This window comes from Trichechus manatus, unplaced genomic scaffold (assembly GCF_000243295.1).
Source record: "Trichechus manatus latirostris isolate Lorelei unplaced genomic scaffold, TriManLat1.0 scaffold00157, whole genome shotgun sequence".
NCBI lineage: Eukaryota > Metazoa > Chordata > Mammalia > Sirenia > Trichechidae > Trichechus > Trichechus manatus.
Window position 1 is genome coordinate 5,255,845 of NW_004444093.1, and position 12,331 is coordinate 5,268,175.

The 12,331-nt window shown below is 44.0% G+C and overlaps 1 protein-coding gene across 1 annotated transcript in view; it reads right to left on the bottom strand.

Moving 5' to 3' along the window:
• LOC101353186 (coiled-coil domain-containing protein 74B) overlaps positions 1 to 647 on the bottom strand; it is a 7,330-nt gene extending 6,683 nt beyond the window's left edge. The window contains exon 1 of the mRNA XM_023740538.1: positions 389 to 647. Coding sequence (XP_023596306.1) covers positions 389 to 647 — 259 coding nt within the window. The remainder of the gene's footprint in view (positions 1 to 388) is intronic.
• Between the last annotated feature and the right edge of the window lie 11,684 nt (positions 648 to 12,331).

The window sequence follows — 12,331 nt, forward strand, 5'->3', positions numbered from 1 at the left end:
CCTTCACCTGAAGTACAATAAAATATTAAAAAAAAAAAAAAAAAAGTTGTTTAAAAAAAGTAGGTGGGCCTGGCCCTGGCCTAGAGAGGAGGCTGGCAGACAGTTTTCCCTCCGATGAAACCCTCAGAAGACCGGACACGACGGGTGGGCAGTGGGGCGGAGGGCCCTGCCCACCATGACTGGGGTTTCTGGAGCCCTTGTGGCAGGACCAGGGTAGGGTTTGCCGCCCCGTGTCCACCCTAAGCCCTGGCCGTTTTTTAGGGTTGACGCGTTGTGTTTTCATGGCGAAGACCCACAGCATTTCACCTCCCGGGCGCCCCAGCCCCGGCACCCGGAGGTGAGAACCGGCTCCAGGCCGAGGGCGCCGCCCGGCCGCAGCCGCACTCACCCTTGTTCTCCCGCTTCAGGTGGTCGATCTCCTCGTGGAGCTTGACCAGCGTCTCCGAGTGCTGCTGCTGCAGGAACTGCAGGCTCTTCTCAAGGTCCAAAACCCGCTTCTGCGCCTCGCCGAGCCCCAGATGCTGGCTGTGCGGCGCCAGGTGCGCAAGGCCCGGAGGCAGGCGCTGGCGCGGGCGTGTCGCGCCCCGGGAGCTCGGTGCGCCCGAGCTGGTGGGCCGCGGCCTGGCTGCCGCCCCAGCCCCGCTCATGTCGCCACCGCCTCCGCCGCTGCACGCCGGCTATGTCGTCCGGCCGCCCAGTCCCAGCGCCCTGTCCCCATGGGAACTGGCGCAGCCCAGGGGGCAGTACGGCCTGCTGGGGGCGGCGCCTGGGCGTTCGAGGGGCAGAGCGGCCGGCTGGGGGCGGGGCCTGGGCGTTCGAGGGGCGGGGTGAGCAACTGAGGGTGGAATGACCTGTGGGGGGCGAGATGGAACTTGAGCCGGAAGAGCGCCCTCCCCTCAACCCCCGCGCCGGGGTGAGTACCCACTGACATAATGCATCCTCCAACTTAAAGGTTAGAGAACCATCTACGTTTCCGGTAGGTCTTTTTTTTTTTTTTTTAATAATATTTTATTGTGTTTAAAGTGAAAGTTTACACAGCAAATTAGGTTCCCATCTAACAATTTTTACACAAATTATTCGGTGATATTGGTTACATTTTTCACATTATGTCATCAATCTCGTTAATTCCATTCTGGTTGTACCATTTCCAGTACTCTAGTTTTCCTGCCCTCTTACCTTCTCATCTTTGCTTGAGACCAATTTTTGACCATTTGGCCTCAAATAGATGATTTTCTAAAGGCATTCATTACTCACGGGTGATACTCCTTATTTTATGAGCCAGTCTGTTATTTAGCTAAAAGGTGATCTCAAGGGATAATTTCTCTTTAAGGTTTAAAGGGTATCTCAGGGAGATAGTCTTGGGGAGTCCTCTAGTCTTAACCAGTCCAGGAAGTCTGGACTTTTTAAGAATTTGAGTACTGTTCCACATTTTTCTCCCCTTCTATCAGGATCCATCTATTGTGGCCCTGATCAGAAGAGTCGATATTGGTAGCCAGGCACCATCTAGTTCTTCTGGTCTCAGGGTAGATGAGTTCGTAATATGGGTAGACTCTTAGTTCTGTAGACTTTCTTCTCTGAGTCTGGTTTCCTTTTTTCTCTCTTGTTACGGACGAGTAGAAATCAATGGTTGTATCTTAGCTGCTCACAAGCTTTTAAGACCCTAGACACTATTTAACACATTGAGATGTAGAACATACACGTTATGAACTATATTATGCCTGTTAACTGAGTTGTCCCACAAGATTATAGTCCTAAACCTTCAAACCCATAACACCAATCTTGCGAGGTATTTGGTTATGTCTAAGAAGCATCTGTAACTGTGTCCCCTATGTGGTTAATATATATATATGAATATGGATATACATGCATGCACACACATACCTGTATGTACATACGCCTATGGATATATTGTCTTAGGCTAGGTTCTCTAGAGAAGCAAAACTAATGAAGGGTATAAATATATATATAGAGAGAGTATTATATCAAGGAAATGGCTCACGAGGTTGCAGAAGCTGGGAAGTCCCAAGTCTGTGGGTTAGGCTGGAGGCTTCTCCTGACTCACATAGGTGCAGGGGCTGCTGAACCCATGATCAGCAGGTCAGACAGCAGACCTCTGGCTCACAGGCTGCAGAAGCTGACAAATCCCAAGAACAGCAGGTAAACTGCTAGCTCAAGTCCCAAGAACTGGAGGTCAGATGAACAGGAGCCAGCTGCAGAATCCAGAGCAAACAAAGCCAATGAACTTTGCTAGGAAGTCTATCTATGTTGGATGCAGGCTACATCCCCAAGGAAACTCCTTTTCAACTGATTGGCTGCTCATAACAGATCTCATCATGGAGGTGATTGCATTATATCAGATATCATTATGGAGGTGATTACATCATTACATAGCTACTGAACCACATCATAACTGCCGAACCACTAAGAATCATGGCCCAGCCAAGTTGACACAAAACCTTAACTATCACAGTACATCCCTGCTCAACTTGGACCCATACACATCTCTAAATAAAGACAGTTATAAAGTCATACTTGCACATAACATGATACAACTAACGCATGTACAACTGAAAAATGCATTAGCCCTGTTTACAAATTATATTTTTATAAGTGAAGAAAACAAAAATATCTGATGCACACATACAAGGAAGAAATACTCATAACAATTATAGTCCTTGTTTCTACAACTGGTCACATGGTCATAGCTGATATTTATAACTACCTTCTTCCACCACCCATTCTGTATTCCCTTTACCCTCAGCAAGCACCTCAGCTGGTTGTGGTTCTTTGCTTGGTGGGGTGACCCAAACCTTCATTCCTGAAGGGTCTGAGCCATTAGTAGTCATGTTGGAATTGGGTTGCTGTAGTTTTCCACTGACTTTAATCATAGGGCATGGTAATACTAAGAGACTCCCTAAGGGAATCTTTTGTCTTCCAGACATACTCTTCTTTACCTCCATTATGTAATATCAATCAAATTTCCTCTTGGTAATCAGGATCAATCACACCAGCCAATACCGTAACTCCCTTCTTTGCCTGTTGATCCAGAGGCAGAGGAGACCAAAGTGGCTGGGTGGCATTCTTAACTTCCAGTTCAATGAAATCAGTGTTGTATTTCCTGGTGTGAGCATCCTCCCTTTGGAACCAAGACCTCTAGACCCATAGAACTTAGGGTCCAGAGGAAGGGAAGCAAAAATTTTGTGAGTGGGTCACTAGGGGTAATAGTAAGTGGTGCTACTCCCATTTCCACCCCTTAATTCCTGGACCCATGAATCCTGGCTATGAGAGAAACAGTATCATATATTGGACACTGGTTTAGAGCATACACATCCTCGCGGAGAACACTGCTCCAACCCTGCTACGTATTGCTACCTAGCTGGTGCTCTAACTGTGTCTTTAAAAGCCCATTCCATCGTTCTGTCAAGCCAGCTGCCTCAGGATGATGGGGAACGTGGTGAGACCACTGAATTCCATGACCATGAGCCCATTGCTGCATTTCATTTGCTGTGAAGTGAGTCTCCTGATCTGAGGCAATGCTGTGTGGGATATGATGATGGTGGATAAGGCATTCTGTAAGTCCATCAATGGTAGTTTTGGCAGAAGCATTGCATGGAGGGAAGGCAAATCTGTATCCAGATTAAGTGTCTAGTCCAGTAAGAACAAAACACTGCCCTTCCCATGATGGAAGCAAATCAATGTAATCAACCTGCCACCAAGTTACTGGCTGATCACCTCGAGGAATGATGCCATTTTGGGGACTCAGTGTTCGTCTCTGCTGCTGGCAGATTGGGCACTCAACAGGGGCTGTAGCCAAGTCGGCCATGAAGACTGGAAGTCCATGTTACTGAGCCCATGCATAACCTCCATCCCTACCACTAGGGCTACTTTGCTCATGAGCCCATTGGGCAATGATGGGAGTGGCTAGGGATAGAAAATGACTGATTTCCACAGAACACGTCATCCTATCCACTTGATTGTTAAAACCCTCCTCTGCTGAGGTCACTCTTTGGTGAGCTTTCACACAAGACACAAATATCTTCATTTCTTTGGCTCATTCAGAGAGGTCTATCCACATACTTCTTCCCCATACCTCCTTGTCTTCAATTTTCCAATAATGGTCCTTCCAAGTCCTTGACCATCCAGCCAAACCACTGGCCACAGCCCATGAGTCAGTATACAATCACACATCTGGCCATTTCTCTTTCATAGCAATTTGAACAATGCGGTGGCCTGCTCAGTGTTCTGCCCATTGGGAGGACTTCCCTTCACCACTGTCCTTCAGGGAGGTCCCAGAAAGGAGCTGTAGTGCTGCTGCCGTTCACTTTTGAGTGGTGCCTACATATCGTGCAGAACCATCTGTAAACCAGGCATGAGTTTTCTCTTCCTCACTCAACTGATCATAGGAACTCCCCCTGAGGCCATAGGTGCACACTGGGAGATGGAAGGTAATGTGATAGGAGTGGAGACCATGGGCATTTGAGCCACTTCTTTATGCAACTTACTTGTGCCTTCAGGTCCTGCTCAGGCCTGATCTCGTATATACCAAACCCATTGCTACTGAGTTGATTCTGACTCTTAGCGACCCTATAGGACAGAGTAGAACTGCCCCATAGGGTTTCCAAGGAGCGGCTGGTGGATTCAAACTGCCAAACTTTTGGTTAGCAGCTGTAGCTCTTAACCACTGCACCACTCCATTTAATGATGCAGTGCTGCTGTGCACATCTGACTTTATCGCTCCATGGGAGAGACAACACCCAGTTCATGATAGGTAGCTCAGGCCACATGGTAACTTGGTGGCCCATAGTTAAGTGTTCAGTCTCTACTAAGGCCCAGTAGCAAGCTGTGTCTCAAAATGAGAGTAGTTATCTGCAGAGGATGGCAGGGCTTTGCTCCAAAATCCTAGGGGTCTGTGCCATGATTCACCAATACGGGCCTGCCAAAGACTCCAAACAGCATCTCTGTCTGCCGCTGACTCTTCAAGCACCATTGGATCAGCCGGATCATATGGCCCAAGTGGCAGAGTGCCTTGCACGGCTGAGGTCAAGGAATGTGACCAGCCCTGTGTCAACAGCAGTCACTGAAACCCTGGCACTGGCCAGAGCATCTGCCCCTGCCCCCAGCTGGGTGGGCGAGCGATGCCAGTTTGTGAGATGCTCTGGGGAGCTTTAAGTTAGAACATTCCTCTTCAGTCCAAAATGGCTGGTTAGCTGGTACAGGAATTGAACATGCAGGATCCTGCCACTCTGACAGGCATGAGCAACCTCTGAAACCACTTGAATTGCAGATGCCTGGATGAGTAAACCCAGTTATTTGCACAGTGAGGACTATCACATACTTCACCTTTCCAGTTTTCGTAACATTCACACTGAACCGTGTTGCTGCTGTTACTGATCTTACATTCTCCTCAGCCTGAGCAATTATTTGGACACATGTTCAAACCGTAAGTGATATTGAATCCAGTCAAATTATAAGCTGTATCACTAAAAAAAATGCAGCAGGGCATAACCTGATGTGGCAACAATCTTGGGGACAGTCTCACTGCCATCTCTCAGGAATGATGAGGCCACTAAAGGCAGCAACTAACGGTGAATAAACTGAGTTCCCATGATAAACATATAAATGGTCCCAACAACACTCTGTAACAAATCTGTCTTGGAAGAAGTACAGCCAGAATGCTCCTTAGAAGCAAGGATGGCAAGACTACATCTTACATACTTTGGACATGTTATCAGGAGGGATCAGTCCCCGGAGAAAGACATCATGCTTGGTAAAGTAGAAGGCAAGCGAAAAAGAGGAAGACCCTCAGCAAAATGGATTGACACAGTGGCTGCAACAATGGACTCAAGCATAACAATTGTGAGGATGGTGCAGGAATGGGCAGTGTTTCATACTGTTGTACAGAGGGTAGCTAGGAGTCAAAACCAACTAGACAGCACCTAACAACAGCACTCTGTAGCAAAATAATTGAAATGAAGTGTTATTATTCTCTTTGGCTGTCTTCAATGAGCCATGTGCACTCATATTTATAATTTCCAGATCCATTGGTTACAAACCCTGAAGATCCAGTTAGTCTGAAGCAGTCCAGAAGTGCTGGCATGGCTCGCCCACCTAGCTGGGGGGTGGGGGGGCACAGATGCTCTGGCCAGTGCCACGGTTGCAGTGACTGCTGTTGACACAGGGCTGGTCACATTCCTTGACCTCAGCTGAGGCCTCGGCAAGCACCACCAGGCCTCGGCTGCCCAGGGCAGCAGCAGCAGCAGTGGGAAAATCAGCAGAAACAGCCAAGGCAGCCCCCAGAACTGGCCTCCCAGCCCAGGTCATGTCCCAGTCCCGGCACCACCTCAGTCACCACTGCCATCTTCCCAGGGCGGCGATGGCGACCCCCGAACACATACACACACACTGCTTCACACGGCCATGAGGGGCAGAGCTGCTGGCCATTGGAATTTTGAGAGATTATGTTGAGTCTGTAGATCACTTTGGGTAGCATTACCATCTTAACAATATTAAATCTTCCAATCTATGAACATGCGGTGTCTTTTCATTTATTTAGAGCTTTTCTAATTTAGCAAATTTTGTAGTTTTGAGTGTATAATTCTTTCACGTCCTTGGTTAAATTTATTCCTAGGTATTTTATTATTTTAGATGCTACTGTAAATGGAATTGTTTTCTGATTTTTTTTTTTTTTTTACATTGGTCACGGCTGGTGAATAGAAACCCAAGTGATTTTTGTATGTCGCTCTTGTACCCTGCAACTTTGCCAAATTCATCTAGTAATTCTAGTAGGTTTTTTTTGGTGGATTCTCTGGGTTTTTCTACATGTAGAATCATGTCATCTGTGAATAGAGATAGTTTTACTTCTTCCATTCCAATTTGATGCCTTTTATCTCTTTCTTGCCTAATTGCTCTGGCTAGAACTTCCTATACAGTATAGAATAGCAGTAGTGAAAATGGGTATCATTTTGTTCCTTTTCTTAGGAGAAAGCTGCCAGTCTTTCACCATTGAGTATGATGTTAGCTGGGTTTTTCACAACTGTCCTTTATCATGTTGAGGAAGTTCCCCTCTATGCCTGTTTTCGGGAGTTTTTTGTTTTTTTTTTTTTAATGAAAGGGTATTGGACTTTGTCAAATGCTTTTTCTGTATCCATTGAGATGATCGTGTGTTTTTTTATCCTTACATCTATTAATATGGTGTATTATATTGATTGATTTTCTTATGTTGAAACATCCTTGCATTCCTGGGATGAATCTCACTTGGTCATGGTGTATAAATAATCCTTTTAATATGGTGTTGGTTTTCATTTGCTCTTATTTTGTTGAGGATTTTTGAATCTATATTTGTAAGGGATATTTGTCTGTAGTTTTCTTGTGGTGTCTTTGTCTTTGATATCAGGGTAATGCTGACTTCAGAGAATGAGTCAAAGTGTTTCCTTGATTTTTTGAAAGAATTTGAGAAAAATTGGTGTTAATTCTGTAAATGTTTGGTAGAGTATACCAACGAAGTCATATGGTTCTAGACTTTTCTTTGTTGGGAGGTTTCTGATGACTGATTCAATCTCTTGTAGATCTGCTCAGATTCTCTATTTGTTCTTGTACCAGTTTTGGTAATTTGTGTGTTTCTAGGAATTTGTCCATTTTATGTAGGTTACCTAATTTGTTGGCTTACAATGTTCACAGTATTCCTTTATAATCTTTTTTATTTTTGTAAGGTTGGTAGTAATGTCCTCACACTCATTTCTGATTTTAGTAATTTGAGTCTTCTCTTTTTCTTGGTTTAGGTAAAGGTTTGTCGATTTTGTTGAAGTTTTCAAAGAGCCAACTTTTGGTTTCACTGATTTCTCTATTGTTTTTCTCTCCTCTACTTCATTTTTCCCTGTTCTGATCTTTATTATTTTCTTCTTTCTCCTAGCTTTGGGTTTAGTTTGCTCTTCTTTTTCTAGTTTTTACAGTGTAAAGTGAAGTTACGGATTTGAGATCTTTCTTCTTCTTTAATGTAATTTGACATTTTTATTATTACAGAAAATTTTTATGGTCTGACAGATTGCTTTTTGAAGAGACTCTTCTTTCTCCACTGAACAGACTTAGCACCTGTCTTAGACTGGGTTCTCTCGAGAAGCAAAACCCGTAAAGCATATAAATACATATATATAGATAAATAGATATAGATATAGATAGATATAGATAGATAGATTTATATCAAGGAAATGGCTCATGCAATTGTAGAGGCTGGAACATCCCAAGTCCGTGGATCAGGATAGAGGCTTCTCTGGATTCACATAGCCGCAGGGGCTGGCAAACCCAAGATTGGCAAGTCAGAGAGCAGGGCTCTTGCTCACAGGCTGTGAAGACTGATGAATCCCAAGACTGGCAGATAAGCTGAAAGCTAAAGTCTCAAGAACCAGAGGTCAGATGAACAGGAGGCAGCCGCAGGACCCAGAGCAGAGCAAAAAGCCATAATATATTTGGATGCAGGCCACACCCACAAGGAAACTGTCTTTCAACTGACTGGCTACTCAACAGCAGATTCCATCATGGGAGTGATCATATACAAACATATATATATACATATATATATATATATAAACATATATAGAATCACGGCCCAGCCAAGTTGACACACAATCTTAACCATCACAGTGCCCTTGTCAAAAACCAGCTGACAGTATATATGGGTTTATTTCTGGATTCTCAATTCTATTCCATTGTTCTGTGTGTCTACACTTATACCAATACTAGGCTGTTTTGATTACTGTACCTGTATGTTTTAAAATCAGGAAGTGTGAGTCCTCCTGCTTTGTTCTTCTTTTCAACATTGCTTTAGTTATTCGGGGCCTCTTGCCATTCCATATAAAGTTGAGGATTAGTTTTTCCATTTTTGTAAAGAAGGTTGTTGGAATTTTTATTGGGATTTCATTGAATCTATAAATCACTTTGGGTAGTACTGACATTAACAATATTGGTTTGCAATCCATGAACACAGAATATCTTTCCATTTTAAGTCTTTTATAATTTTCATTGTTACGTTTTTCACATCCCTCATTAAATTTATTCCTAGGTACTTTTATTTTCTCATATGTTACTGTAAATCGAATCATTTCCCTAATTTCCGTTTCAGATTTCTCATTGCTGGTGTATAGAAACTCAAACTGATTTTTGTTTGTTGACCTTGTACTCTGCAGCTTTGCTAAATTCCTCAATTAGCTCTAGAAGCTTTCTTGCGGACTTTTTGGGATCTTCTATATGTAAAATCATGTCACCGGTGAATAGAGATAAATTTACTTCTTTTCCAATCTGGATACCTTTTATTTCTTTGTCTTGTCTTTACTGCTCTGGCTAGGACTTCTAATATTGAATAGAAGTGGTGAGAGTGGGTACCTTTGTCTTATTCCTGATTTCAAGGGGAAACCTCTCAATCTTTCTCCATTAAGTATAATGTTGGTTGTTGGCTTTTCATATATGCCCTGAATCATACTGAGGAACTTCCCTTCCATTCCAATCTTCTTGGAAGTTTTAATCAAACAAGGGTGTTGGATTTTATTAAATGCTTTTTCTGCATCCATAGAAATGATCATGTGATTTTTGTTGTTGTTGTTGTTCTATTGATGTGATATACTACATTGATTGATTTTCTAATGTTGAACTGTCCCTCCATTCCTGGAATAAATCTCACTTGGTCATGGTGTATGACTCTATTAATATGCTGTTGGATTCTGTTAGCTAGTATTTTTTGTTGAGTTTTTGCATCTAAATTCATAATGAATATTGGCTTGCAGTTTTCTTTCCTGTGTCTTTGTCTGGTTTTGGTGTAAGAGTTATGTTTACTTCATAGAATGAATTAGGTATAAGGATTATGTTTACTTCATAGAATGAATTAGGGAGTATTCCTTCCTTATCTATCTTTTGGAAGAGTTTAAACAGGATTGGTGTCAATTCCTCTCTAAATGGTAGAATTACCCAGTGAAGCCATCTGTCTGGTCCAGGACATTTTTTTGTTGGGAGGTTTTTGATCACTGACTCCATTTCTTCACTTATTATGGGTCTGTTGATATTTTCTATTTCCCTTTGAGTCAGTTTGGGTAGGTTGTGCGCTTCCAAGAATTTATCAGTTTCATCTGAGTTATCCAGTTTGTTGCCATACATTTATTTATAATATTCTGTCATAATTATCTTTACTTCCATCGGGTCAGTTATAATGTCTCCTCTTTCGTTTATTTTGACTATTTGCATTTTTTCTCTTTTGTCAGTCTAGCTAAAAGTTTGTCAGTTTTATTGATCTTTTCAAAGAACTTCTGGTTTTGTTGATTCTCGATTATTTTTTCTTTCTGATTTATTTCTGCTCTGATCTTTGTTATTTCCTTTCTTCTGGTAAGTTTAGGTGACAGTTTATTGTTCAGTTAAAATATATTAACCACTCTCCTCTTTCCCTGACACACAGAGGCCTTTTCCCCAGCATAAGTATCAGGAGTGTTGAGCCATATCAGAACCTTCTCAAATGTCCTATGTTGCATTTTCTCATCTAACACAAGTGACTAATGTTGCTTAGTTGAAAATGATCCTGGTGTGGTCTGGGCTGCGTTCTCTGGAGAAGCAAAATCAGTGAAGCATATATACAGAGAGATTTATATCAAGGAAATGGCTCATGCAGTTAGAGGCTGGAAAGTCCCAAGCTCATAGGTCAGGCTGGAGGCTTCTGACTCATGTAGCTGGAGGGGCTGGTGAACCCAAGATCGAAGGTCAGACAGCAGGTGTCCGGCTCACAGGCTGTGGAGGATGACCAATCCCAAGATCAGCAGATTAGCTGCTAGCTCAAGTCCCAAGAACCAGAGATAAGGTGAACAGGAGCCAGCTACAGGATCCAGGGTGATCAAAAGCCAACAAGCTTTGCCAGAAAGTCCATCTATGCTGGATGTAGGCTGCACCCCCAAGGAAACTCCCTTTCAACTGACTGCTCCTAACAGATCTCATTATGGAGGTGACTATATCAGATCTCATTATGAAAGTGATTAAATCATCATTTAGCTACCAAACTACATCATAACTACCGACCCACTGAGAATCATGTCCCAGCCAAGTTGACACACAACTATCACAGATATCTAAATGTTTCCATGGCCTGTGTTTCTGCAGTTTTTTTCTTTTTGGCATTCAGAAGGGAACTCCTCAAAAGCTGTCAATGTCTGAAAAGTTTAAAGAGTAAAAAAATCCTGGTTTTTAAAAAAGTAACTTAATGGGATAATTAATACCTTAAATTTCTCAAGATGGACAAGACTGTTAATCACCTGAGTTGTACTGAGAATGGTGAACTCAGGAATTTGTTCAGCCCAGGTCCCTGTGCACCCAGTGTGTTCAGCAACTCCTGGTGGGGCAAAGAGAGTGCAAAGGAGAGAAAGAGGAGATGGGACACAGGAGGGCAGCAGGGGGACAAATCCTAACTAGGAAACTTTACCTGTCAGAAAGGGTACCTACCCAGGTCGCCAGGGAGAAAACGGTCTTAAAGGGTGAGGAGGCAAATGTCCCACCAAGGGCCACAAATGTGTGTTCTGAGCAGACAGCATGAAGGTCTGCAGGCCAGACACCTTATGCTGTGTCAGAGTCCCTGGCAGTCAGTGGAAATGAGATGTAAAATGTCATTTCAGCTGCCTAGGCCACCCCACTCAGGGCCCCACAGGTTATGTACTATGCAGAGCCTGATAATGCCAGGGTGTAGACCTCAAAGTGGACGGCTCTCCTGGAGGAATGGAACACAGGGTCCCTGCTGGCAGCCATATTGGGTAATCAGTCAGGGGCAGTCGGGGGAGTCAGGGCAGAAACAAATCAGGACAGCTCCTGGAGCCTGTTTCTAGGCTTTGTCCAGCCTGGCTGGTTGGGTCTACCTCCCAAGCATTCTGGGCCTATCCCCTCTCAGCCTCCACTCCTCCCTTCCTGGCCCCACTCTTTTCACGCAGGGTTTCCCACCTGCCTCCACTCCACTCCCCCACCCCTGCTAGTTCTTTCTCAAATCTGTAGTGACAGATCTTTACAAAACATAAACCTGGCTCATTTGAAACAGGTCCCGTCACCCTTACCTCACCTGGCTGCCCCCCTGCTCCTGCTGCAGTCCCTCACTCCCCAGGCCCAAGCCACCGAGTGCCTACAACTGCTGTTCCCTCCCAGCTGTTCTCGAACACAGTGGCATTCAGGCCTAACCACCTGTACTTGACTACCGTTTGTGGTGTCACATTGTAGGTTGCTTATTCCTGGACTTTTGAATTCTGCTTGCTCTGCACTGCAAGGTCCTGGGAGCAGTGGGTAGGTCCTGCCTGTTCCCCATGGTGTTCCCAGCACAGCTGAG